Genomic DNA, 24769 nt, shown 5'->3' with positions numbered 1-24769 from the left:
CACTGTGGGGGGGTTGTGTGTGGGTGTGGGTGTGGGGGGTGTATTTATGACAATTCAGATTATCCCGAAACTTTGGTTCAGTCATTATAGTTAGAAGATTGCTGCTCTGGATGATAGTGTGATACTTTATTGACTTGTAAGTTTTAATTCCTTTCTTTCATGCCTAATTGACTCATTTGAAGTAACTTATTACTTAGTGAATCTGGTCGATTTGAAGAGATAAGAAAAGACTGGATGATATTAGGGCAAAGTTTACCCATCCTAGATGCCATTCTAGGTTGCAAGTTGTGCATTTTTAAATCAATTTTTAAAATGCAGTGTTTAAAACATTCTTTTGTCCTGTTTGGAGTGAATGTTATTTTTAAATTTTGAATTAACAGTTAACTTATATCTCCTATACAATTTCTCTTACAACTTTTAAAGGGATGACTCAATTTATCTAGTTGGATTTGATTTTTCTTTTTTAATGATCACTTCTGGAAATTTAGGGCTGAATATTTGTACCTTTTGAATTGTAATAAGCTGGTTATCACATCACATTCTTTGAAGTCAGTCTGATTACTGATTAGACTATCATTAAGACTGATTAGGTTGAGACTTCACAGTTTTCTTTTAATCTTAGCTGTTGAGCCCAAATCAAAATGGACAGATGATTATTAATAGCTGTTCTGTTGCTCATATTCCTTTCTGTAGAGGAAAATCTATATGGTGTACTTATAATAGGCAACTCTGCTTTCATCAAAAGACTGATTAATAACTTGACAAAGATTTAGCTAGCTTATTTGCTTCTATTTTAAGATCTATCATATCAGACTAACCCCTCACCCTTTTCCTTTTTCCTTTTAAACATCTTTTCCCTTTTATCTCATTTTCTCTTCCACTGTCTGGATGACCTTTGTTAAGTCACTTGTGTCATTTTCCTCATCCATAGAATAAGTAGGCTGTACTAGGAGGAGGAGGAGATAACATTTTAAGCTTGTGGGAGAGGGAATGGGGAGATAGCCTTCTTAAATAAATGCGTGGAAGCAGGCAATGGCATGTCAGGTTTTAGGAACAGCTGGTAGCTGTAGCTACAACTTGGAGTACATGAATGAAAATTATGTGAAATACATTGGGGAAACTAGCTTGAAATCAGATCTATGATCACTTCAGCTACCAGGTCGAGAATTTGATATTTTTTCCTAAAAGCAGTAGGGAGCTCTTGAAGAATTTTGAAGAAAAATATGATTTTATCAGTGTGATCTCTTCAGAAGATTATTTTAGTAGCCATGTGGAAGATGTGTTATAGAAGAGAGACCTTCAGATTAGGGAGACCTTTTAGGAGGCATATGCAGTAGTCAAGTACTCATTTGTGTAAAAGTTTATCACCTAAGGCTGACGAGGTCCTTAACCAGGGTTGTGTCATTTTGAGTGGAGAGAAGAAGAAAGATGCAATATGTTGTGGAGAGGGAAGCCTCCAGACTTTGTAACTAATTGGCTGTTGCAGGGACTGATTTTTCAGGGAAAACAAAGAGTCAGATGACTTTGAAATTTTAAATTTTGAACCTGAGTAACTAGAAGAATGTTAGTTACCATCACAAAAAAAGAAGGGGGTGAGTTTAGAGAGGAGCAGGTTAAGGGAAAAGATAATGAGTTGGACATGTTGACCTATAATGTCCAACAATGTTGGATATTTTGAGTTTGAGGTACTAAAGAGTTATCCATTTGACATTTCAGAATCACAGAATTTGTAAATTGTTAAAAAAAAAAAAAGCCAGATTCCAAAATGTGGTTTCCAGGGAAACACTTAGAAAGTTGTATCCTGGTATTTGGTGAAAAGATTTTTGTAAATGTAAATATTTATAAATACTTTAAAAATTAGTGCAGATAAGGGTTTATTTTCCTAAAATGGATATTCATGTGTTCAGACTTACCAAAGTATGTAAAAGCTAAATATCTTTATGTGCTTTATATCTTTATATGTTTTTAACTGACCATAAAGTTGCAGGTGGGAAAAATTCTGTGGTTTGTTTGGTTTCTTTTAGAAATTTGATTTTGGAATATAATCTATCCTATGAATATTTTCATAACGCTGGAGAAACTTCTATTTTAGTGATGCTTGTCAAGCTGTACTTTATCAGCTACAAGTGAATCCATTGCCAGCTGGTTTTAAGCAGAATAAGGGCAGATTAACTGTTCTTAAGCATGCTAATGCTCTAGGCTCACATAAAAATAAAACCTTTGGTGACTGGAAAATACAATCAACCTAGAGCTTTCCAAGGCATTACAAATCTCCATGTTCCTTACCAAGTTAATTCGGGGATGGACAAAGAATTTTGATTGGTTTCATCAATTGATACACTTTCAGGGAAAGAACTTTTTAGAAATATAGGCTTACCTGAAAATAGCAAACCTAATCTTATGGCTTGATAATTGTAGACCTGGATCACTCGGGTGGAATGGAGCAATGTCTTATAATTTTCCCATTTTCTTGCCTGCCCTGTTAACTTGTTGATTTAAATTCTGGATCGGAGCATTGTTAAGAATATGGAATGTGGGAGCAGCTAGGTGGCGCAGTGTCTAAAACACCTGCCCTGGATTCAGGAGGACCTGAGTTCAAAGCTGGCCTCAGATACTTGACACTAGCTGTGTGACCACGGGCAAGTCACTTAACCCTCGCTGCCCTGCAAAAAAAAAGAAACAAACAAACAAAAAAAGAATATGGAATGCTAGGAATAGAACAAATTTAATGTTCAAGTTGGTCAGATATGAAGGCATTATGTGGACCTTTAGTTATATTACAAAAGATGCTATTTTTTTCTCAAAATTTTATTAAAGTTAAAACTTTACAAGGGCATGGTAAAGAATATAGTTCAAAGCCTGAAGAATTTAATTCTTAGATACAGAATTTTGAAGACATCAAAATTAGGCTCCACAGAAATTCAACAGTATATAGTCTACAATTACAGGTTCTCATAAAATAAAACCTATGATGATTGGAAAATAATTTTCTAGGTCTTCTAATTTTTTCCCCCTGATTGGTCTCATCTTTGTGATTTGCTCACAGTGAAATTCTTGAAATAGTGTCTCTTTCACATTACTTTATAGACTCATAAACAAAGCAACCATTTTCCAGTCATTATGTATAGCTATAAAGGACCATCTATCTTTATCGATATTGTATTTTGCCATATTATCTCTGTCACAGTGAACATGCCTTTTATCATGTGATTATATTTTCCACATTGTTGAATCAGATAATAAATTTTGGCAGTAGAATTTCTTTAGGAGTTGCTCTAAAAAGCATTTGGTTATTGTTATGAGTTCTTATTGTTTTCATAGTGTATTCTTTGGGGTTCTTACATTAGCATAAAATAGCAATAATAGCATTTTAATCATATATAGATATGCTATGATTGTGGAAAGAGATTTGACTCTGAAGCCAGAGGACTTGAGTTCAGATCCATTTCTTATGCTTACTCTCTGGGATCTTGGGCTAAGTCTCCTAGACCCTTAATTTCCACATCTATAAAAGAAACAGTTTGTACTAAATGGTCTCTGAGGTAATTTCCAGGTCTGGATTTATAATCCTGTGAAAAATTTGATGAACATTTAGAAATTATCGCTTTCACTGCCCATCTCCCCCCCAAAAAAGTAGATCAAGGATGAATTTTTTGAAAAGAGAATTACAAGTCTAATCAGTCTTTTACAAAAGCTGAGATTAGCAGTTGTCTCGTTATAAGATGGTAGTGTCCAGTTGACAAGTGAAAATAAAGTTAAATCTCTGGTGTATGATTTCCCCTTACTTTCTTGGTAAAGGAGATGAGAGTTACATGCCAACTATACAAATGAAAAAGGTGGTTTTATTACTCACTGCAGCATTTACATAAGAATTCCCTTATAAGCCTCCAATTTAACACCTACCAAACCTGGAACAACATTTAAAAATGGTTATATAGACATTATAGGTAAGAAAGTTGTTAAAATAAATACTTATGAAGAAAATAAGATTGCTCTAATTACAGTCTTCAGTGATTAGAATGCCAGTAGAGGTGCTATAATGTAAATTAGATGTGAAAAGCATGCTATGAAATAAATATTATTTAAATTGGCAAGAAGGCAGTTGTTAGATGAATTGATGTTACAGTTACTCTTGGGACCAAATTTTAGTTTCAAATAGTACAGGGATCAACAAATATTTGTTGCAGTAACTTGGACTTAAAGAAGAAATAGAACTGGGGACTAGCACCTGCACTTAAGCTAAGTACGTTATATTGATTTTTGCTACATGTTAATTGTTTTGTATATATACTTTGACTCATAGTATATCAACTGCTATGAAATTATCTATTCCTTCTGTAATTAAAATGCAGCAGCTGTTTGATTTGGCTTTTTCCATTTCCCTTTTAGTATCAGTTATGAGTTTTTTATGGAGATAAGTGAACTTGCTTTGGGGATGTGTAGTATAAAATTTTTTTAAAAAATTCATTTCATAGTATTTTCTATTCCCAAGATAAACCACTCTCAAGGAAAGACTGTCCAAAAAAATGCCAAACATTGTTGTTCATGTTGACCATACTGATTTCCCTTGGATTGGAACAGTATGTAAAAGTTACTGATGATCAGAAATATTATAACTTAATTAAGTCAGGTTTTATTTTGCTTGAAGAAAATTTCAAGAGATTTTCTTAAAAGATTGATAGCAGTTTAATATTGATAATGCTATTATTTAGGACCAAACGTCCCTATTTTCTTTTTCTTTTTTTTTTTTTGGGCAGGGCAATGAGGGTAAAGTGACTTGCCCAGGGTCACACAGCTAGTGTCAAGTGTCTGAGGCTGCATTTGAACTCAGATCCTCCTGAATCCAAGGCCAGTACTTTATCCACTGAGCCACCTAGCTGCCCCAAGCCACCTAGCTGCCCCCCCCATTTTCTAGAAAAGTAGGAAGTGAATTGGGCAAAAGTGGATTTTATCTGCTAATGGATTCAGAGGAAGGGACCTAATATTTTCCTTTTAAAAGTTATATTTTAATTGTTTAATTTCTCTTGACATCATTCACAAAGCTAATGATTCTCATTTAAAAAAACATTAATTACTAATTCTTAAACCTTTAATGTAACTAAGGCAAGATGGCCATAAGACAAACCTATAGGTTATGCTGATTGCATTTTAGCAACTCAGATTCCACTCCTGTGGCAAAAGCTTAGTCAGTGATTAGTAGTTGTTTGGACAGTAGTCATTGATCAAATTCAGGGACAGATGAAAAGTAATAGCTAGGATCTGGTGAGATCAGAGATCACATATATACATGGACCTGTCACTTATTCTGTGGAGTAGTTACCCTGAGACTAACTTTTGTCTTTGGGCTTTAGATTTGCCACTGTATTTATAAAGTAATCTAAGGGGGCAGCTAGGTGGCGCAGTGGATAGAGCACCGGCCCTGGAGTCAGGAATACCTGAGTTCAAATCCGGCCTCAGACACTTAACACTTACTAGCTGTGTAACCCTGGGCAAGTCACTTAACCCCAATTGCCTCACTAAAAAAAAAAAAAAATAATCTAAGGTACTTTTGACAACAAGTTGTATTTGAGGAAGTGGTTAATGGCATTCTACCATTTCCTACCAAATGTACTTTCTCTATGTTTGCTATTTTTTCTTTTTCTTTGCATCCTTTTCTCATCTTACTGCATCTTTTCTTTTTCACATTCTGTATTTTTACTTCTCTTATACCTATTCCATTAGTCAGAAGGTGTCATTTCTTTACCATGATAGTGTTGCTATGTGTCTAAAAGTTGCTGTTCCTTCGCTAGTGTTACATCACAATTTCTTTACTATTCAGAATAGTTTGAAGGTGGCTACCATGGCTAGTAGGAATAGAATTCAAGGATACTTTATATTTTTCTCTGCTCTGTTTTACAAATCTTTATCATCATCATTCAATATCAAGACAAAAAGTTGGTAGACAGTAAGAGATGAATAAGTACAAACATGAAAAAAATATATCATTTGGCCAGTGAAACAGATTTATCTTTAAGGAAGGACCAGCTTTTTTGTTAAGAAGGTTGAAATAGAATCTTTTAAAAAATTTTTTCAGCTGGCAATTGGTGTCTGATCTAGATTAACTGGATTGCATGTAAGAAATAGATAATTTTGATTATATACAACTAAAGAGCTTTTGCACAAACAAAACCGATGTAACCAAAATTATAAGGAAAGCAGAAAACAGGGAAAGAATGTTTGCAAAAAGTATCACTGATAAAGGCCTCATTTCTCAAATATATTGAGAACTGAGTCAAATTTATAAAAGTACAAGTCATTCCCCATTCGATAAATGGTCAAAGGATATGAACAGGTAGTTTTCAGACTAAGAAATCAAAGCTATCTAATCATATGAAAAAATGCGCTAGGGGCAGCTAGGTGGCGCAGGGGATAGAGCACGGGCCCTGGAGTCAGGAGTACCTGAGTTCAGATCCGGCCTCAGACACTTAACACTTACTAGCTGTGTGACCCTGGGCAAGTCACTTAACCCCAATTGCCTCACTAAAAAAATGCACTAGATCACTATTGATCAGAGAAATGCAAATTAAAGTACTTCTGAGGTATTACCTCACATCTATCAGAGCGGGAAATATAAGAAAGGAAAATATTGGATGTTGGAGGGGATGTCAGAAAGCTGGGACACTAATCCACTACTGGTGGAGTTGTGAATGGATCCAACCATTCTGGAGAGCAATTTGGAACTTTGCCCAAAGGGCTATGGAACTGTGCATACCCTTTGATCCAGCAATACCACTGCTGGTTTATATCCCAAAGACATCCCCAAAAAGAGAAAAAGACCTGTTCATACAAAAATATTTCTAGCAGCTCTTTTTCTGAATTGAAGGAATGCCCATCAATTGGGGAATGGCTAACCAAGCTGTAGTATATGATAATGATGGAATATTACTGTGCTATAAGAAATGACAAGCAGGATGATTTCAGAAAGTTTTGGAAAGACTTGTATGAACTGATGTATAGTGAAGTGAGCAGAACCAAGAGAAGATTGTGCACAGAGACAGCAATGTTTTTTGATGAAGAACTGTGAATAACTTAACTATTCTCAGCAATACAGTGATCCAAGACAATCCCAAAGGACTAATGATGAAGTATACTATCCACCTCCAAATAAAGAACTGATATTGATTGAACATAGACTTAAGCTTGTTCTTTTTTACTTTATTTCATTTTTTTCTTTTATTCAAGTTTTCTTGTACAAAATTACTAATATGGTAATGTTTTACATAATTGCATATGTATAACTATATATGATAGCTTACCAGCTTACCAGCAGAGGGGAGGGAGGGAAGAAGAGAGAATTTGGAACTCAAAATTTAACATGTTTATTATTAAAAAAATTAAAATAAAAAAGAAACTTTGTTTTAAGTTCTTGTTGGCATCAATAAATACAGTAGATGAAAAATTAATCAAGGGCCTTTTATCACTTTATTTCTTTTTCTTCTCAGAATGAGTTTTTATACTAAATACTTTTACCAACTTGAAGAGGGTCTAAAATACAGAATTTCAAGGAAGAGGCCAACTCTGGTGTTAAATTTGGTGTTCTGTATCTTTGTAAAATGTGATGCAGCTTATCTATAAAAGAATGTGTATTACTCTGGATAAGTTCAATATCTGTTTTCAGTTTTTGTTATGAAACATTTAAATTCCAGAGCATAAGGCATGCTGAATTCAACTCTTAAGTATAAAATTTACACTCCAGAGCCAAGGAATTCTTTTATAACCAGTAATGATGACATATTAGAAATGTTGCCGTTATTTTGTTTAAAGTGTATGATGGTGCCATTTAAATTCTGTTAAGATGTTAAAATTAATTTTCAAAGATTTAAATATAATTTTTTGTTATTAGTTCCAGATGTTGAAGTGAAAGGAGAATCTTCTAGCTATTATCTCTTGTTGCAAGGTAGTAACAATGGGCGATGTAAAGTGACATTGATTTATTCAGCCAGCCAAATCAATGGTTCAGCTGCACTCAACCTGATTCATGGAAATATGAAAGAAAAGCCAGAAGAAAGTAAGTGTTAACTTTGGATGAAAAGAACAATTATATGTTTAGGGGGAAGGGAAGCAAGCATTTATTAAACCCTTAGTATATGCCAGACACTGGGTTAAGTACTTCATTGATGTTGTTTATTTTGATCCTCACAAAAATTCCAGGAGGAAGGTGCTATTATTATCCTCATTATAAGTTGTGGAAATAGATGCAGACAGAATTTGTTAACTTGCCCAGGTTACACAGCTAAGTATCCGAGACTGAATTTGAATTTAGGTCTTGCTGATTTCAGGCCCAAGGCCACCTAACTGCCTCATGGGTCGCTCTGGAGTAATTAATTTGTACAGTTTTAAGTGGAACAAAAGAACTACAAGACTTTAATTTTCTTTTATACAAAATTCCTTTTCTCTTTTACATATTTTGTTATACTTTATCCAAATTTTATTACTAGAAAGGGAGGTGGGCAATAGCGTGCACATGTGCCAGTGCTATCTCAGCAATTTGAACAAAATTGAGGAAAGGTCCTGTAATGCAGTAGGTCCCCTCTCAAGATTACTAGAAGTGGATAAGAATTCTACAAAATGGGTTGTATTCTGCACCACTGGACAGGGTACCAACACAATGGAGATCTCAATTCTTGGGGGGTTTTTTGGGTTTTTTTGCGGGGCAATGGGGGTTAAGTGACTTGCCCAGGGTCACACAGCTAGTACATATCAAGTGTCTGAGGCCAGATTTGAACTCAGGTCCTCCTGAATCCAGGGCCAGTGCTTTATCCACTGTGCCACCTAGCTGCCCCCGAGGTCTCAATTCTACTGAAGTATTCACAGTTATTTTTGTGAAATTACAAATAACCTCCTCCTACAAATTTAGAAAGCACACAAATCCCCGTTAGTAAAGATGAACCACAAATATGATGCTCTATTGTTAGTGTTTTTCCTTTAAACCAGGAGTTGGCCATGACCTAACAGTACCTAACAGTGGCTAAATCTCTCCTTCTGTTCCCCTTCTTATCCTACTCACTTATCCATATTTCCTTTCTTAATTTCTATTTCCATCAAGGAAGTTTCAACCCATCTTCAAAAATTCCAAAGTTTAAAGGGAAAGAGAAAGGATGACACAGGAAAGTACTTCAGTGTTTTCTGAGATCACACAGGTTGAAAAGACAAGGTTTAAAACAGTATTCTACTGGGGCAGCTAGGTGGCTCAGTGGATAACGCACCGGCCCTGGATTCAGGAGTACCTGGGTTCAGATCCGGCCTCAGACACTTGACACTTACTAGCTGTGTGACCCTGGGCAAGTCACTTAACCCCCATTGCCCCGCAAAAAAAACAAAAAACCCCCAGTATTCTACCTAGCTTACTTTATATTGACTCCTTATTATTTGAATCCCAACTGTGTAAATGCCTTTTTATGGAGTGACCAATCACAGCCCATACTTTTGTATCATGTGCCTATGTAGCATCAGCAGCCCTAACAGTCATTATGGGTCTCAAACTCTATATATCAGCAATACGGGAAGTAGAAATATTTTTTCTGAAAACTGAAAAATAGTTGATTGTGTAATTTTTAATGATGACTTTCCTATAGTCCAAACAGGCTTTCCTATTGACTTCATCTATTCGCTACCATGTTTCTCTGGAGAGCAGCTTGTACAGAGAGAGAAGCAACTGGCTAAAGTCCAAGATTTGGCTTTGAAGGAATATTTTAGTAAGTAAGGACCAGTGTATGTGTTAGTGTGACCATGTCAAATTACAACCCAGTATTCCCTCAAATCAAACTCCAATGGCTTCCTATCGTTTCTAGATTCACATATGAAATATTTTATTTACCTAATCCATCTACACTGTTTTTCTAGCTGTTCCTTGCAGAAGACACTGCATTTGCTGATCCCATGCCTTTTTACTGGCTGTACACTATGCCCACAATACTTTTCCTCCTCATTTCTCCCTCTTAGGCTTTTCGGCTTTCTTAAAGACTCAGCTCAAATCCCACCTTCTGACAGAGCCCTTTCCTCATCCCGTTCCCCCTGCCCCGGATGAGCCCCTTATCCCTTTCTCTTTGAGATTCTTTCCTTTTTACCATGTGTGTGTGTGTGTGTCAATCATATATACATAGTTGTTTGCATGCCATCTCCCCTGTTAGAGTGCAAGCTCCCTGACGGACTATATCTCTGCCTTTCTTTGTATTCCCAGAGTTTAGCACAGTGCCTCACAAATAAGGACTTATAAATGCTTGCAGACCAACTGACTTGGTACCCGGAAATTTTAAGGTGAATTGAAGGAACATATGAATTACAATAATGCAATATATTATAAAAGAAATACTATTCATAATTACTTTCTTGAAAAGCCATTTTAAATGCCTTGACTTCAACAGTCTATTATATAAATTCACAGTTGGTTTCTGTAGCACCAGCTCACCCCTGTTTGCATCCACAAGTGTAAAAAGAGACTTTGAAGAAGCCTCCCAGTATGTAAGATAGAACCTCTATGGAGAATTTATGAGAACATGGACCAAAATTGAACAAGATGAGAAGGCGTGGATGGGAGTTTGCTGTCTGCACCACATGGAGGTAGTCACAGAGTCGTTGAAGTGGAAGTCTAGTATCAGTTGTCCACATTTGGCTTTTTCACTTTGGATATACTGTCTGCACGTTTTTAAATCCTAAATCAGCTTTCCTTGGCCACACAGTCTCACTCTTCTTCATGTATTCTTACTTTTCAGGATATGCAAACTACTATTAGTGCAAAGAGAAAACGATTTCTTCTTCCAGAGGTTGCTTTGTCTTCTGCTGCTCTCTTATCTGATTATCAATCAATCATCAAGTATTTGTTAAGCACTCACTATGTGCCAGATACTGTGATAGGCAGGTGGGGATACAAGAATGAATGAAACAGTCCTTACAGAGAGCTTACATTCTACCCTCCAACCTTCTGTTATGCTCATGTCTTATTGCCCTTCTGACTCAGAAGCTGCTAGATGTGAAGGACTAAATCTCAGGCATTTTTCTTTCCTTTATAGCTTCTAGCACTGTGCCTTGCCCATAGCAAGTGTTAAAATATTTGATGAATGAATAACTAGGAAGTTAAATCTACAAAAAACACTGTGTAATACATGCCAATAAGGGCAGCTAGGTGATGCAGTGGATAGAATGCTGGGCTTAGAGTCAGGAAGGCTTATCTTCCTGAGTTCAAATCTGACCTCAGGTATTTACTGGCTGTGTGACCCTGGGCAAGTCACTTAACCCTGTTTGCCTCAGTTTCATCATCTGTCACATGAGCTGGAAAAAGAAATGGCAAACCACTCCAGTATCTTTGCCAAAGAAACCCCAAATCAGGTCACGAAGACTGAAATGACAACAACAACAATACATGCCAATGCAAACTTCATATAAATTAATTTGCTTGTCTCTAGTTGGGGATTTTTTTTATTATGAGGCTGACTTCTTATAATCAAGAACATCACTTAACATGTAATGGGAGTAGGGGGCAGCTAGGTGGCACAGTGGATAAAGCACTGGCCCTGGATACAGGAGGACCTGAGTTCAAATCCAGCCTCAGACACTTGACACTAACTGTGTGACCCTGGGCAAGTCACTTAACCCTTATTGTCCCACCAAAAAACCAAAACAAAAACCAAAAAAAAAACCATGTAATGGGAGTGTTTTACTTTTATTGTTGAGTTTGGTTAATTTAGTGTGTGTGTGTGTGTGTGTGCGCGCACATGCGTGCATGTGCTTTTATTTCATTGGTAAAGATAGTAATTGAAATATTCACTTTTATGTGAATACTGAGTATATCATAGTAAAGGCTTCTCAGGTGCTCTTTAATCATGAGGACGAACAGAAGATTTTTTTCTATATCTTACAGCAAGATATGAATTCTCTTGATTGGACAGCTTTAACTGAAGCAAAGTGCCATGTGAGGAAGGTACTCTCCATTTGATAATATCAAAGAAGAGAAATTGCCTCACATGTTATTTGGCTCATGGAATGTCACTGAATAAAGATAATTGTTTCCAACATAACAAAATAGTCCTATCATAGAATTTTAGAGCTGGAAATAACCTTAGAAATCATCTAATGTGCCCCACCCCCCTCCATTTTGCACTTGAGGAAAATGTTAATAACTTGTCCAAGGTCACACAGGAAATGGCAGAGCTGGGATTAGGACTCAAGTCTCCTAACTTTTGATTTAACAGTATTTTTGCTTCACCTGATGATAATTGTAATTTGTAGATTGAGACCCGTAGCAAGATAACTTTTGTCATGTTTTGTGAGGCAGTGTTCCCTCATGGATAGCATATTAGGCCTGGAGGCCTGAAAGCCTGCCTTCTAATCCCACCTTGGGTAGCCACTTGATATGCGACCCTGGGCACATCACCTGACTGTGCTCAGACCCTTTTTCTCTGTATGTAGAATTGGGATGAAAATACCTGTACACTTACCTCTTGGGATTGTTGTGAGAATCATATAAGGAAATGTATGCAATGCATTTTGCCTCTTTAGAAATTCTTCAAAATACTGACAATTATTATTGTTATCCTAATGTTGTTATTTACTGTGCCCCTGGAATGACTTCCAAAATTACATAAAGGCGTATTTCATATCATGCTGCCCTGCTTTCTAGTATAACCACTGCCCAGCTACTGTTACATCTTACAGCTGATCACCCATCACTTCTTCAATCCTGTTGCTCCTATAGAACACACCAGCCCTTAAAAAATCATTTTGTCCTGCCTCTTGTTTTCAGAGAACCACTTAATGATTGTTACCTGAGGTAAGTGCTTATTGCTACAGGCAGCCTTACTATGGGGTAGTTGGCATGACTGCCTTAATTCCATTGCTTTGGAGACGATGGTCTGAGAATTACTGTGAGAACTGTATGGTTCCCTCTTTACTAGTCATGATGACAATAGCATTTATATAATGCTTTAAGGGTTGCAAAGCACTTCATGTCACCTCATTTGATCCTCACAACTCCTCTCTGGAGATGGGTACTGTAATTATCCCCATTTTACAGTTGAGCAGACTGAGGCTGAATGTAATTAAATGATTTGCCCTTGATTACACAACTGGTATTTCTGAAGTGAAATTGAAATTCTTTTTCCTGACTCCCAAGTCTAAAGTTCCACCCACTTTGCTGCCTAGCTTTTTACTGTGAAGGAATCATGATCCAGATGAGGGATAGAAGATAGAAACAGCATTTTATACCCTTTGTATTTGCTACTTTCTCTTAACTTCTTTTCCATTGGTGGTCTTTGACATGGATTCTGAATTTTAGAGGTCATGAGGGGTGTGTGTGTGTGTGTGTGTACACACAGATATCTTAAAGGGAACTTAAAAATAAGATAGTATCACTTCATCTTTATTATAGAATCATTTCTTCTCAAAAGAACTTTCCCTTGATGTTTTTCCTTTTCTCTTCATAACCTTCTTATTTAGAGGATACATAAGACTTGGATTGTTGTCCTCAGAAAGATTAAATGACTTGTGCAGGGTCTCTCACATCTAGTTAATGGTAGAATTGGGACTAGTCTTCTGGTATATAGCTTAGTGCTCTTTCCATTAAATTCATACTCTCTCAACTCCCTTATCTGTTTCTAACTAATTCTAGACATATTAGGCATCTTGTTCTTAATATTCATCAGGGAAAGAGATTTCCCCAACCTCTCTTAGTAACACTTTGATTAACATATCTTTACAGAAAAAAAAATTGTTCTTTGTGTCTGACCTAAATTTCTCTTGCTGTGATTTAACATAATCCCCTTTGTTCTATCCTTATATAAAAACATATAATTATTTCAGGCCCTGAGTAAGGGAAATTATTATAAGTTTCTGGAACAATCTTTGAATTAAAGAGGTGGAATGGAGCTAGTAGTCATCTGGTAGCCCAATTTCCTATTATCACTAAGAGTTTTACTTAAATTGTTCTTACCTATATGCTCTGTGACTGTGAGTCATGGACACTGAAGAATCAAAAGTGTAGACTACTCAAAGAATAGTGGGAAAATGTATGGTGGTTAGAAATAGAGTGTAGTATAATATCAATGATTTTATTATAATCTTTATGAAGTAACAAAAGAAATTAACTCAAATAGAAATAGGGACCACTATAAGGATCCCTGTGGGTCATGAATGTACTTAGAAAGCCACACATTTTAATTTTTATATTAATATACTAACACATTAAAATCAGTTAGGAGCTACATTTTAATCTGCTTTGACCTGCACCCAGGAGGTTTGTAGGCCTCATGTGGCCCACAGGCTACATATTTGACATAGGTGATTTGAGACATTTCTGACTTAACAGAGGAGGTAGGCCAGTCATAACAGTTCCCTAACAGTGGAAGGCTAACAGAAACTAGGTGTGAGTATTGCACTGATATCCTTAAGAATGTAAAAGACCTAGAATTAATCAGTCAAGAGTCTACATTTTCCTGGACTTGGTATGAAATTCCCTTCCATTTTATCTTTTATAGAATAAACAGCTCAAAATCACTTCATTTTTCCTGACTCTAAATCTAATACTTTTTCCCCAGTGCCACAGTATCTCATGATTGTGTGCCTATTAAATTCTACCCACCTTTTAAAATTCTTTTTAAACATTACCTCCTGCATGAAGTCTGTACTGAACCCCTAGTCACTAATATAACATTCCTCTACAAATTTCATTTACTACTTTTTTTGGAGTAGCATTCGTAGTTACTTTTCATATAATTCAATTCTACAACTATTGTATTGGTGTTTTATTCTTTTAGCTTGTAAGCTCTGTTAGGTTATGGGGCAATCTGATTTAACTTTGTATCTAAATGAATGTGTCATGCAGTGTGGTGTATGTACTTGACTATAGCAAGATTTAAACTGATAGAATTTATTGGGTGTTTTTTTCTTCACAAATTGTACCATAGAAACTAATCCAATGTGTGCACAGCTCAGCATATAATACATCTGTCATTTCTCTATGCGTGTACATGTCACTTTTTATTATAGAATATAGCTAGTTTAGCAGACTTAATTTTTTACTTAATAGCTTTTATATGATACAATGATACCCAATGATGCAAGTACTTGTAAATCAGTTTTTTGTTTTGTTTTGTTTTGTTTTGTTTTGTTTTTTGGTGAGGCAATTGGGGTTAAGTGACTTGCCCAGGGTCACACAGCTAGTAAGTGTTAAGTGTCTGAGGCCAGATTTAAACTCAGGTACTCGACTCCAGGACCAGTTCTCTATCCACTGAGCCACCTAGCTGCTTCTTGTAAATCAGTTTTAATGCTAACAATATTATCAGTCATGATTAGTTTTTATTTTAGTTTTATTTCTAATCAAAAGCTTTTATTTTCTGCTCTTTTGCCATTACTTTTTTTGTTGATACAGTGAAAGTATTGTATAATTAATGACCACCTAAGTGTAATGTACAAAGTTAATCCGGGTTTACCATGAAAAATTAATTACAATAACATTAGTACTATGTTCAGATATTTGATTCAGAAGAGGTATTATTTATTAAGGACTGAGCTTAAAATTGTAGTAAATGGATTATAATTAGGCTATGAAGTAAGAGTTTTTTGGTTTTGTCATAAGTTGATATGTTTTGTCTCATAGGAAGAAGGGAATCTATGGAACAGCCTGTTGCAATTTCTGTTGATGAGGTCAATACTCTGTTATCACTCACAAGGAAACATTTTATAGAATTTTTTGATGATAGTCTTCCTAAAACAGCTCTTCAGAAATCTAGAAACAGAATCAAAACTTCAGAAATATTAAGAGGTAAGTATTTTGTTTCTTTAAATGTATATTCTTTATATTTTGTTATATCTGTTTATCAAAACATTCATTTTCTTTTAGTTTTATAAGTTTATAAAATACATTATATACTTTTCAAAAGGCCAAACTTTATCAGACATTATAAAATACACTTTGTTTCATCTGCTTTGTGAAATTTATTTTTATATTTTTGTTCTTTCATCCTATTAAGTCTTAAGCCCCTTGAAACTTGGTGCAATGGATAGGAAGCCAGACTTAGAATTAGGAAGACAAGAGCTCAAATCCAGTCACAGACACTTACTGATTGTGTGACTCTGGGCAAGTCACTTAACTTCTGTTTGCCTCAATTTCCTCATCTTTAAAATGGGAATAATAATAATAGTGTAAAAAGGGAATAATAATAATAATAGTGCCTATGTCCCAGGGTTGTTTTGAGGAACAAATGAGATAATATTTGTAAAGCATTTAGTGCAATATTTGTCAGTAAGCACAATGTGAATGTAGTAGTACTTATTTTTCATTTTTGTATTTTAGGACATAACACAGTGCCTTGCATGTAGTAGGTGCCAAGTAACCCAATGATTATTCCTAATCCCATAGCTTCCCAATTCCATACTTGAGTTCAAATCTGGTTTTAAATACTTACTAGCTGTGTGAGCTTGGACAAGTCATTTAACCTCTGTCTGCTTCAGTTTCCTTACTATAAAACGGGGATAATAATAGCACCTGTCTCCCAGGGTTTTTGTGAGGAATTGATTGAGGTAATATTTGTAAAATGCTTTAGCAAAGTGCCTAGTAAGCATGTAATAAATATTAGTCCCCTTCTCCTTCCAAAGTCCTAACTGCTGCTCTCTTTATCCCCAAGCTTCCAAATCATTTAGTCATTTTCTGCTTAGGTGAAAACATTCTCCCCTTCTAGTCTCTGTCCAGATTCTTTATTCACCTTAACCCTACCCCTCCACAGTACATGTCACTCTCAGCTCCCACTCCCTTTTCAGTTCACCCTTTACAGTTTTTGGTCTATTTTAAGGAAACCTCCTTATCTTAGTTATTTTCTCTTCATAGCCTTTTATATTCTTAGGCTAGTGCAAACCAGATTTTCCCAGAAGACGCTGTATATGTGGCCATCTTCTCCAATACTGGATGGATATTTTGGGACAGGAAGAGTTCTTTACTTTTACTCCTTTATGATATGATATGATAATATATATACACACACAGAGATTGTTTATTTAATGATTTTTTTTTTGGCTACAACTTCTCTTCTTATGACATTTGCTTCATCTGTCATTATGGATCCATACTGATGGTTGCAGCAAATCTCATTATGTAATGTGATGTTTAAAATCTAATGTGTGGTTACCTTAAATTAGAAGCTTTAGCATCAGTCTTTGGGCATTAAGCATTTATTAAAGTATATTAGGAGTTAGCAAAGAGAGAGAGAGAGAGAAAGCTGCTTTCACCTAGCTATCCAAGAGACTGAATGCCCCTCAGTTCCACTGGAAGCTCCCTGTCGAACCTGAAGAGGGCAGTCCCCACACACAGCTCCAAGCTGATTGCCTGGTCCATTGATTGACATGACTTACAGGCAGTCTATGAATAGATGTAACTTCCTGTCGCCAGTCTGACCTTAGAAATCTCAGAAAGGTCACCTCATGCTTTCTCAGTTCTCACAGTACCCACTTTAACTCTTTGTGGAAGTCATCTGTTAACCTCCAGGACATTTTCCTCTATTTCTCAAGAACTTCAGAACTTAACTTACAAATATCCTCTCTGTCTTAATCCCTGTCTTCATGTATACTTAGGGACTTATACATAAATGTGGATGTTCCCTTGAACACTTTGGCCTATCAGTTCGTCAGCCTCCTAACTTCCATGCTGTCTCTCTTCACTCCACTTCAATCATACACTTCCATGAGCTATCTCCCTAATTGTATCACTTCCTTGATAAAGAACTCTGGTACTCTTGTCTCAGAGTATAACCTCTCCTTCTATCTTTTCTTGTACTTCACTTGTGCTGAGATTTTTCTTCATCTTCACCATGTTCTCCATTCCCTTCAACTACTCCCTGGCCTCACAGTTCTTGAGATCAGTTATTCTTTGGTCTTTCTTCCTTCCCCTTCAAGTTCAGCTGTATATGACTTAGCTTTAGGTCCTTTGTTCACTTGCCTTTTACTAATTGATCCTTGCCAAACCCCAGCCTTGAGTCACCCCTCCCATCCATTTTGTCTATTTGTATTCATGTGTAACTCAAAAGTCATGTAACCCAATCGATCTCTTACTGCTGCATAATAATCCTTTTTTTCTTTCCTGAGTCTCTCACACTTTCTCTGGTAGATATGCCATGTGTTCTCTCTTCTTCTTAAACTGTCTACACTATCTACCCTCTTTCCCTCTCTCTGTATCCCTAACAAAGCACTTGGTCTTCTACTTTATTGAGAAAACAGAGAGCCTTTAGTTCAAGGTCCCTCTTCTTCCCCCACTCCACAGTTCACAGCCCTCCTTCAGTTTCTCTTCCTTTGCTTCAGTTCATGATGAAGAGGTTAGCCTTCTTTGGAAGGTTAACTCTTAACTCCTCACCAAGGTAAGTCTTTTTTTTTTTTCTTGATCTCATATCCGTTTCTCTCTCCTTGGAGCTTTTGATTCTTTTCAGTGTTGGCTTTGAGTCCTTTCCTAAAATAATACTTCTTATCTGCTCCTCTTGGTCATCTGTTCTGTGGTGTTAAATAGTTGGGCTTCTTAATGATAACTATTTTTCTCATTACATACTGATCTTTTCTTGTTTGTTTCTGGGTTACCAGTTATGTTCCAGGGGGATTGAGCATTCTAGAGGTTCCACATTTATATAGGTAGAAATGTTTCCTACAGTTTTTGTTCTTAAAATCAGATTAAAGTATTATACAAAGAAAACCATGTAATACATAAATTTCTTGTCTGGTCTTCCCACTTCCTATCATGGCATTATCCTTTATCATTTATGTTTGTGCAGTCTTCATTGTCAAGTGCACCATTTTTGTTGAATTATTTGGAAGCATGTCAGAAAAATTTTTTTAACATGTCTGTTCAATTGTATTCCCTCAGCACATGGCTCTTCAAAATAAGTAATGTTTCATTTTTATGCTTTCAGCATCAGTATTGAGGGTAGTTAAATATTTTTAAATGATAGTCCTGTAGTATCTCAGTATTCCAAAAAAGTTAGCCAACTCATCCTTCTTGAAGGAAGGAAACTTCATTTAATTTGGTGTTGATTTAATGAGGTTAGTTAGAGCAGTCTTAAAGTATAAATAGCAAACCATTAAAATGGTTAAAAATGTTTAAGACTACTTTCTGGAATAAACATGTTTTTAAATGTGAATAAACATTCAAGAAGACAATTTCCAGGCTGCAGATGTTTTCTATTTTAATTATAGTCATCTGTCCTTTAATGTAATAGCATATTAGTATATCATATCACAGAATGAATATTAGGAGTTTGAGCTTGGGTAACACTAGATTATCTTGACTTTTCTATAATTCTAAAAGTATTCCTCAGAATGGAAAAACTTACTTGTTTTCCATGTTAAATTCTGGTCTTTTGATTTCTATAACGTGCCAAATTTTGTTCTTTTACTTAAAATGGTTTGTAATCATGCCAATTTCACTTTTGTAAATAATAAAAAAAATATCAGCCTACTTCTTAAAACTAGCCTAGCAGATAAACAGAGCATAAATAAAACTTAACATTTTTCTCCTTTTCCAACAATTTTGTTATCTCCTCCAGTATATAGAAGAATATAGAGCATATGGGAGCCAGATCAATAAATAATTTTTAATAAAGGAATGTGGTCCTTGTGTAAATGGCCTTGGTGGTTTAATACTCAGAGCTTGTAAACATATAGTTACTGATATTTTTATAAGCCACAAAATTCAGTTTGTTAACACCTTTTAGAGGATGCAGTGTAAAGAACGCCAGACTTAGAGTCATAAGAGGCTATGATTTGAATCTTCCTATTGCTTGTTTCATCATCTTCTGTGGGTGTTGGCTTCCTGTTGTGAGGGCCAAAATTTGATATACGGAGCATTATTTGGGTGACTTGCCTTAATATTGGGGTCCTGGAAATATGAGGGACCTTTTAGGTTCACCCTCCCCTCTGAACTGCCCTTTTTAGATATTTCTCCCAGGCCAATAAGAAAGGAGCCTTTAAGCTTTAATTCACAAAAAGATCAGATTTTATTAATTGGGAATTAATTAAACAACAAAGGTAAAACTAATAAAAATCAAAAATAAGGAAATAGGAAAATAGAAATGCAGATAAATACTCTTAACTCTAAACCTAACCTATACAATCCTTAGACCTTTTCCAATTAAGGTAGTTCAAAGTAATTTTGGGTTTTCTGTAATTAACTCACCAAAGCCTGGACAGTCTACAGTTGCCCGCACCTGCCAGGAAAAACAGGTGCCCGAGACCAAAGACTCGTGCCACCACCTCAAGAGGGGAAGACAGAGAGACCGCTTTCCGGAAGATGCCTGGCGTTCTGGAAGTGCCCTCTGCTTCCCTTCAGGGAGCATTCAATCTTTTCTCCCCCAAAAGGGGAGGTCCTTCAAAAACTACCTATGGAGAGTTCTTCTGATCTCAGTAGCATATGTAACCTCAGGGTGGGCCAGGTGTGGCCCCTCCCTAATGAGTCAGCTAAAAACTGCAATATTAATCTTTACCACGGATAATTTTTACCACATTCCCCCCCTTTGTTTCTTCAGAAAACACGTATGGGTTTGCTCAATGAAACAACCAAAAATAACAGAACATAATACCCTATGCTAGCAAACAATATGTTAATATCAATATAGAAAAGGGAGAGAGAAAAGTTTTGTCCAGAGGTGCGGTCCCTCATGAACCGGCACTTTGACACTGGCTTGCAGAGAGTACTTGTTACGGATGGTGTATATAATAACAGAAGGAAAAAAGTAAAACACCAAAACAAAACTGTTCATTTAAAGTCTCTGAGCTCTTGTCTTCTTGGAGTGGTAAGATGTCATCAGGAGAAAACTGGACTTTGGTCTGGTCTCTGGTCTGGAAAGCTGGACTCTGGTTGTCTCTGGACCCACTTCTTTAGTTGTTGAACTGCTGGATTTTTACTAATCCTTAGCATAGCATTGTCAATGATCAAATTAAACAGTGAGAGTTCTTCAAAATATAACTCATATTCAAACTTGAGATAGATGTATGTGTGTGTGTGTGTGTGTGTATTATATTACATTCCATTATACTGTGTGACTACAGTCAAGGCAGTCAGCCTTTTTCAACCTCAGTCTCTTCATATGTTACATGGAGCTAGCAACATTTGTAGTACTTCACACAATTGTTGCGTGGATCAAATCAGATGATGTTTGTAAAATTTGCAAATCTTTGCAAATTGTAAGAATGATGTATAATTATGAGCTATTATTATTATTACTCATATTTCTAAAATAATTTCTTCAGAATCCACATTTCTGGAAACTAATCCCTTGGAATGGGCAGAAAGACATGTTCTTCAGAACTTGGAAACCTTTGAAAAAGCTAAGCAAAAATTCAGGTAATTGTGATAAATTAATGGTAACTATAGAAGTAGGCTTAGTTGTCAGTCTGTTGTCGAGTCTTATTGTTTCCACCTTCTAAGCATTTTTAGTATATGCCCCTTCTCTTCATTAACACAACTGCCAGCCAGGGGCACTTAGCTGCCGAAATTATCTTCCCATTGTGCAGCTATGACTGTCACCCTTATGTTCAGCATACTCCAGTGGCTCCCTATCCCCTTCAGCATCAAATACAAAATCCTCCATTTGGGTTTGAAAGGCACTCAGAGCCTGACTCCTTTCTGCCTTTCTTGTTTTTTACACTCTACTCCCCTCCACATACTCTACAGTACAGTAACACTGGTCTCCTGACTCCATACTTTTGCACTGGCTGTCCCTCATGCCTAGAATACCTTCCCTCCTCACCTTCTGTTGGCTTTCCTTGCTTCCTTCAAGACTCAGTTCAAGTTCCTCTTCTACAAGAGACCTCTCCCAGCCCTTCCCTACTTCCTGCCTACCATTAGTGCCTCCCTTGAGGTCCCCTCCCATTTACCTTCTCTGTATCATGCATATAAAGAATTGTTTGCATGTTGCCCCCCCCCCCCCATCATTAGAAAGGGAGCTCTATAAGGGCAAGGACTGTTTTTGCCTTTTCTTTTTATACCCATCACTTAGCACAGTTCCTGGAACATAATAAGTGTTGGAGAAATACTTGTTGATTTGTTGATTTAGGAGATAATTTAGTAGTGTTTATTGAGTACCTTGGTGTTTTTAGGTGTTTATCACTTCATTTTTTTAGCATGTGCTCCAACAAATTTGCTTGTTTACTATGCCATGTCAGTGACAGAAATTAATTTAGGGAATGCATACTCAACCATGAATTTAGGGTGGATGTTTGGGCAAAAGATGTCTGATTTTGTTCCTGAATTTGTTTGATGTGTAAAGCAAGTTTAAGAGGGGGGAAGCGATTACCTTGTAATCTTACCTAATACACTTCTAGGATAGCAGTACCCGATGAACCATTATTTTTAAAATACTTTTAAATTCTTGTGTATGAGGTACTTCACAAATACAAATTATACATTTTTCCACGTATGAAGAATGTAAAATGACCTACTGTTATACTGAGTAAATACTCCTCAGTTGCCAGGTAAAAATTAGACCAAGCCAGAAAGCAGTTTATGTCAAGTTCAAAAATAAAATATATCATGATGCAAAGATCTGATTTCATTATAAAATAATGCTTTAGAAGGTTTTAAAAATTATTATTTGACCTTTATTAGCCTTTATATCTTTCATTTAAAAATAAAAAACAATTTGAATAGGGGCAAGGGCAGTATAAATCTATTTGTCTTCAGTTAATAAAAGTAATTTACAGTTCTAAAACTACAGTGTTACTATTCTAATCACATAGATTAGAACCCAATTTGGAGAGTGAGAAGAGGAAGAGATGTTCTCTTTCATTAATGTAAAGTCATGAAATAAATATTCTGTTGAGATAAAGTATCACTTCATTATATTTTGGGAACAGGGAGGGTGATGTGATAGGAGTTTTGAATGGCCTTCTGATTAAATATAGTGTTACTTCAATGTTGCAAAGTTCTTCCTTTAGTCAAAACATAATTGTTTTCCTTTTTCAGTTTTCATTACTTTCTATAGCCAGCTATTTTTGGTGACTCTTATGATTATGACAAGTACCCAGCTTGGAAGTCTAGAGACCTGTGTTATAGTCCTGGCTGTGTTATTAAGGAGTTACATAACTTTAGGCAATTCTTTTAACTCTACTGTTTCCCAATTTGCTAATCTGTGAAATTAGAGTACCTAACACCTGTACAGTAATTTTAGCTGTTCAAAGTGATTTTGTACCCGTTACCTCAATTAGCAATAATACTTGTGCCTTATCTACCCTATGTGGCTGTTGAAAGCAGGACTTAGGCAAGTATAAAATAGTATCCAAATGTCAGGTATTTCATGCTGGTGATTCAGTGCCTTTTCATAGTGAGCCATAATCATGGCTTGAAGAGACCTTGAGAATTTTATGATGACTGCATCTTTTCAAAGTCACGTTGAATTCCAGTCCTCTTTCAGTAAATTCTTCACAGGGTAAAAGAGACATAAAGGACAGTAGTCCTTGCCCTGAAAAATTTACAATTTTGTGGGGTTTACAGAAGATACACTTACCAGTGTCATAAAAGCTTGTACAATTAAAAATTTTAGAAAGCTTATACAAGTGCCAAAGTATGATGTGTACAGAAGAAATTGAAGCACAGTGTAGTTAATTAGAAAATTCTGTGGAGGAGGTATACATACCTCAAAACTGACCTTATGTAGCATCACAAAAAATCATGCCAGCATTTCTGACTTACACGGTATGAAATCTCTTGTGATTTCTAGATTTGTTTTCTTTCATTCTTATATTTTGTCATTCTCTCAGTTTTTATTCATTCAACAAGCATTTATTAAGCATCTACTGTATTTTAGGCACTATGCTGGACTCTTGGTATACAAAGACAAAAAGCAAAATAATCCCTATCTTCAAAGAGCTTACTTCCATCCTTTAAAAAATTATGGATATATATGTGTGTATAGATAGATAGATAGATAGATAGTTTGCTTCATTTATAAATATTTCCCTCCCCTTTTCCCCCAACCAGCAAGCCATCCCTTGTGACAAGAAAGGGGGAGGGGGAAGAGCATTTTAACAAAATATGTAACTGGTTACACTCATCCCTAGTTTAGGTTTTATTTTATTGATTTCTGATCACTAGATCATGGTCAAGTTGAATTCTTGTTCTTTTTTAATAGATTAACTCTCCCCCCCTTCTACCCCGCCCTAGAACTCCTATGCTTTCACGTTCATCTGAGCAATTGCTGGGCCATAAGGATAGTCATCGGGAATCAGTCACCTTACTAGACGCAAAAGAACTGCTGAAATACTTTACACCAGATGGGTTACCAATTGGAGATCTTCAGCCTTTGCATATCCAGAAGAGGTACACTATTAGTACTTAGAAATTTGTAATTCATGTTTATTATAAATAATGCTTAATAGCACAGTTTCTGATTAGCTCTATTGCTTAGAGCATCATATGGATGATGCAGAGACCTTACACTCATTCTCTGTGGTGTGTCGTTGTTCTGAACACTGTAGTAGGTTACAAGCCGAACACATAGCACCTGTCAGATGTCATGTATTTGCATGCTGTTGACTCTAAGGGAAATTAGAGGTGAGGAATAAATGCATCGTTATGAGGTATGTATTGTCTTCTCAATCACTGTTGGAGAAAGTATTCAAAGCACTTTGACTACTGATGATGGACCAGGATCAGCGTCTTTATAGCGAAAGGATAGTGTGTCATTATTCTCCGGAGAATACATTTATTATCACCACAAAGAGTCGTTTTAGTCTTCTTCTCTAGGATTTCATTCTGCCACTAGATGGC

At 36.1% G+C, this 24769-nt stretch overlaps 1 protein-coding gene across 3 annotated transcripts in view; it reads left to right on the top strand.

Annotated features, from left to right (window-relative positions):
- LOC122736060 (MDM2 binding protein) overlaps positions 1-24769 on the top strand; it is a 74484-nt gene that overhangs the window by 28390 nt on the left and 21325 nt on the right. For 2 of the 3 annotated variants that reach the window (XM_043978058.1, XM_043978057.1), the window contains exons 12-16: positions 7883-8047; positions 9615-9734; positions 15629-15793; positions 21253-21346; positions 24164-24319. In XM_043978058.1, the coding sequence (XP_043833993.1) occupies positions 7883-8047; positions 9615-9734; positions 15629-15793; positions 21253-21346; positions 24164-24319 (700 nt within the window). The remainder of the gene's footprint in view (positions 1-7882; positions 8048-9614; positions 9735-15628; positions 15794-21252; positions 21347-24163; positions 24320-24769) is intronic. The other variant, XM_043978059.1, reaches the window with a different exon arrangement.

This window comes from Dromiciops gliroides, chromosome 1 (assembly GCF_019393635.1).
Source record: "Dromiciops gliroides isolate mDroGli1 chromosome 1, mDroGli1.pri, whole genome shotgun sequence".
Classification (NCBI taxonomy): Eukaryota; Metazoa; Chordata; class Mammalia; order Microbiotheria; family Microbiotheriidae; genus Dromiciops; species Dromiciops gliroides.
The sequence above is the reverse complement of the archived record's forward strand: the minus strand, read 5'-3'. Positions and strand labels throughout refer to the sequence as shown.